Genomic DNA, 3,408 nt, shown 5'->3' with positions numbered 1-3,408 from the left:
TTAGCTGCTTTTGAGATGTGCAAACACACACAGCTGTCTTAGTCTCAGGAGGTTTGAGTCTATTTATGGTGAAACTCAGATTTGCATGAGCTGAACAGATTAGAACACTGTAGAGTTTCTGTAACTGCAACACTACAGAATACTTCAAATAAGTTAATACAGTATCAGTAATGGTTCATGTAAAAACACTGTGATCTCATTCAAGAAGTGGTTTCTAGTTTCATTTGAATGCAGATAATGACCACTACTGTCATCATCATGACAATAACTCCAAATAAAATGCAGAGCTCTCAATACAGTTTTGATTCAAAAAGCTTTATTTTGAAATCATATAGTAAAGCACATCATTCAGGCACTGAACTGAGCTGAAAAACTGTTGAGCAGCTCATCAGCAGAAACACTAGCACTGCTGTGGGGTCAGGCTGTTGGTGACTGGGCTTTGGCTGCCCTGTCTGGCCTCACAGCTCACTGCATGTGCGTTCCTCCACTGCTGCTCAGTGAGGCTCAGGGTGCTGCTCCAGCTGTAGAGGCCGTTTCCCTTCTCCAGCACACCCCCACTCACACTCACACCTGACGTCGGGCTGTTACCGTCCACCTTCCAGCTCAGCGTCCAGTCTGAGGGGAAACCCTTGTTGGCCAAACACACCAGTGTAGCCTTCCCCTGCTTCAACTCCACACTAGAGGGGGGCAACACTGTAAGGGTGGGCCGAGCATCACCTGCAGAGAGAGAGAGAGAGAGAGAGAGAGAGACAGAGAGAGAGAGAGAGAGAGAGAGAGAGATGATAGTCAGGAGTTTCTGTTGTCTAAAATAGTCATATTCAGTTCTATCAGTCATTCTGAGACTCTTTCACTTCCCTTTAACAGACTTTATGTTCATAAAGCAGAACTGAGAGCAGCAGATCACTCAAACACATTTCACCGTTTATAGTAAACAATCAACGTTTTCTCTGTGTTTAATCTTTTATTTATGAATATGACTGTAGTAATTTAATAAGTAATATAATAAGTAATTTAAAAAAGTTACAGCCCTATTTTAATATATTTAATGTTTTTATGTACAGAAAAAAAAATTAAATGTAAAGTTTATCTACTGAAAAACTAAATAAAACACTGTATAAAAACAGTGTTATACAGAGACACCTCTGGTCCTATTATATGTTTTATTTATTTTTTAAGTGAAATTAATTAAACAAATTAAAAACAATAAAATGCATTATTTCAGAAATAATCCTGTATGTCCTGCCTTCCGCCCAATGACAGCTGGGATAGGCTCCAGCACCCCACTGCGACCCAGAAGGATAAGCGGTTTAGATGATGGATGGATGGATTTCAGAAAACAAACTAACAAAAAAAACCCAAATATTTTATTACTCAATTACTACATTTATTTATTTATGAAACTAAAATAAAACATTAAATGTGGTCTTTATACATTATTTTTGCCAATATGTTCAATGCAGCAACTGAAATAAATAAAGAAGCAAATTAAAAGAGTTTACAGAAGAATACTGTGCTTAAGTTTGTTCCCTATAGTGGACGTGTTTACTTATTTTAAATTAGAAAATCCACAAAACCATGTAATTTGGCCAGAGATGTTCAAATGTTTGCATATGGCTGTACATTTTATCACTTAGTATTCAATTACAGAGTAAAAATACTAACATTAACTGAAAATACATACAATTACAGCTTTTTCTGTGATATTTAATAACACAGAACAAAGAGAATATTAACTGAAATTCATTATGCTTTTAATAAAACATTGATCAGAGGTTCTTTGAAAGAATGAATACATGTGTAAATGGTCTACAACTTAAATACAGCATACTTTCACTCAAAAATAAAAAAATAGCTAAAATTAATTTACTTTAAACTACTGACAAAATTTCCATATTACATTTTGTTCTTGTTCCAAACTAAACAGTATAATAACAAGAAAATGACTTACTTCCAACAGAGAGTCGAGTTCCTCCACCAAAAGTGTACCACAGTGATACAACCTCATTCAGTGTCTGTACAAAAACCTCCTGCACTAAAGCTGCACTGTTTAACTAGAACAACTCAAACCTGCTACACACAATGATCTAATTTATTATTTATAGCAGCTCCATTAACCAGAAAACCCAAACACATCTCAGATGATGTTTCTGATTCATGATTTATAGACATTTACAAAGCATTAATTGTCTTCTTGAGGAAGAAAGAAATGCTTCTTCTTTCATTTACACAATACTTTCTTCTTGCTTTTTCTCACATTGGTTAAAGCAATAAATGACAGTGACAGTGTTAATCTTATGCTTTCAGAAGAAGAAGACAAACAAACTCTATGCAGTTTAGAGCTAAAATTTAGAGTGGATTTATGTCACTTCCTTTTACCAACCCTACATTCCAACCTAACACTTTTCCTACTGTAATTTATTTCTAAATATAATTTTTTTAGTACCTTGAAATTTAAGTCACATCTTTCATTTAGTTCCAACACTGAGTTTGCATCCTCCTCCAAAAAGCCTAAGAGTGAATCTCATTGACTCACCATCCAAAAACCTCCAGACAGATTCTGATAGATGCAACAAGCTGAACTCTGCTGTGAAGATGAAGTTTGTGACAGTTTATTGCCCCCTACTGTTTGAAGTATTGAGGTCTTGGTGAGGGAGAAATGAGAGAGAGAGAGATAGACAGAGGGAAATAAACAGTAAGAGACATCATATGCAGGGTGGGATTACTGACCAGGCCAGTGACCAGTGGCCTCTTGCTGCCAGAGAGGGGGGACCACAGACCACAAGGCTCGAGGCAGCTCAAACATTGGGGGCACTTCACTGCAGATGTGAAAAGTAGTTGAGTGAATAGCTCTGGAAAAGTCCCTGTTGCCTAGGGGTGGATAATACAGCAAAAAATGATATCTTCATTTTGAAAGAGATTTTGATGATACACAATATAAATTATTCTATTTTGACACACAGACACAATTCACTAGTAATGCCATATTTAAAATTCTTTTCAGTTCTTTAAGTACCGATGATGTTTGAGATTGTATTTATTATTTTTTTTTTGTATTTGTTAGCTGCTTTTTTATCAGCAGGAAGCTCGTATTCAGTGACAGATGTTGCCATAATTGCTATAACCTGAGCAAAACACACATCTATGAAAGTGAAAAGAAAAAGTGAAAAACAAAACAGATAAATCAGCTTTAAAAACTTTTTCAAAATTATTTTCAAAACATCTTGAGGAAATAAAAAGGACAAATGCTATTCATATTTTAAAAAAATTCTAAACTTTACTGGATGTGAAAGACAGGAAGTGCAGCTGATAGAAGAGGGTTTTGCATGATCACAGCTCCACACACTTTAAGAGAGCTGGTGTGATCAACACTGGAGACTTCAGTCCTTTCAGACTCACTCACACACAGCA

The 3,408-nt window shown here is 35.9% G+C and overlaps 1 gene segment (V, D, J or C); it reads right to left on the bottom strand.

Moving 5' to 3' along the window:
• Positions 1-351: 351 nt before the first annotated feature.
• Positions 352-2,803, bottom strand: LOC118804942. The segment is given in 3 exon segments: positions 352-717; positions 1,949-2,051; positions 2,771-2,803. Coding segments are annotated over 3 exon segments (453 nt in total).
• Between the last annotated feature and the right edge of the window lie 605 nt (positions 2,804-3,408).

This window comes from Colossoma macropomum, unplaced genomic scaffold (genome assembly GCF_904425465.1).
Source record: "Colossoma macropomum unplaced genomic scaffold, Colossoma_macropomum, whole genome shotgun sequence".
In the NCBI taxonomy this organism is placed as follows: Eukaryota; Metazoa; Chordata; class Actinopteri; order Characiformes; family Serrasalmidae; genus Colossoma; species Colossoma macropomum.
This window is presented reverse-complemented; position numbering and strand designations above follow the sequence as displayed.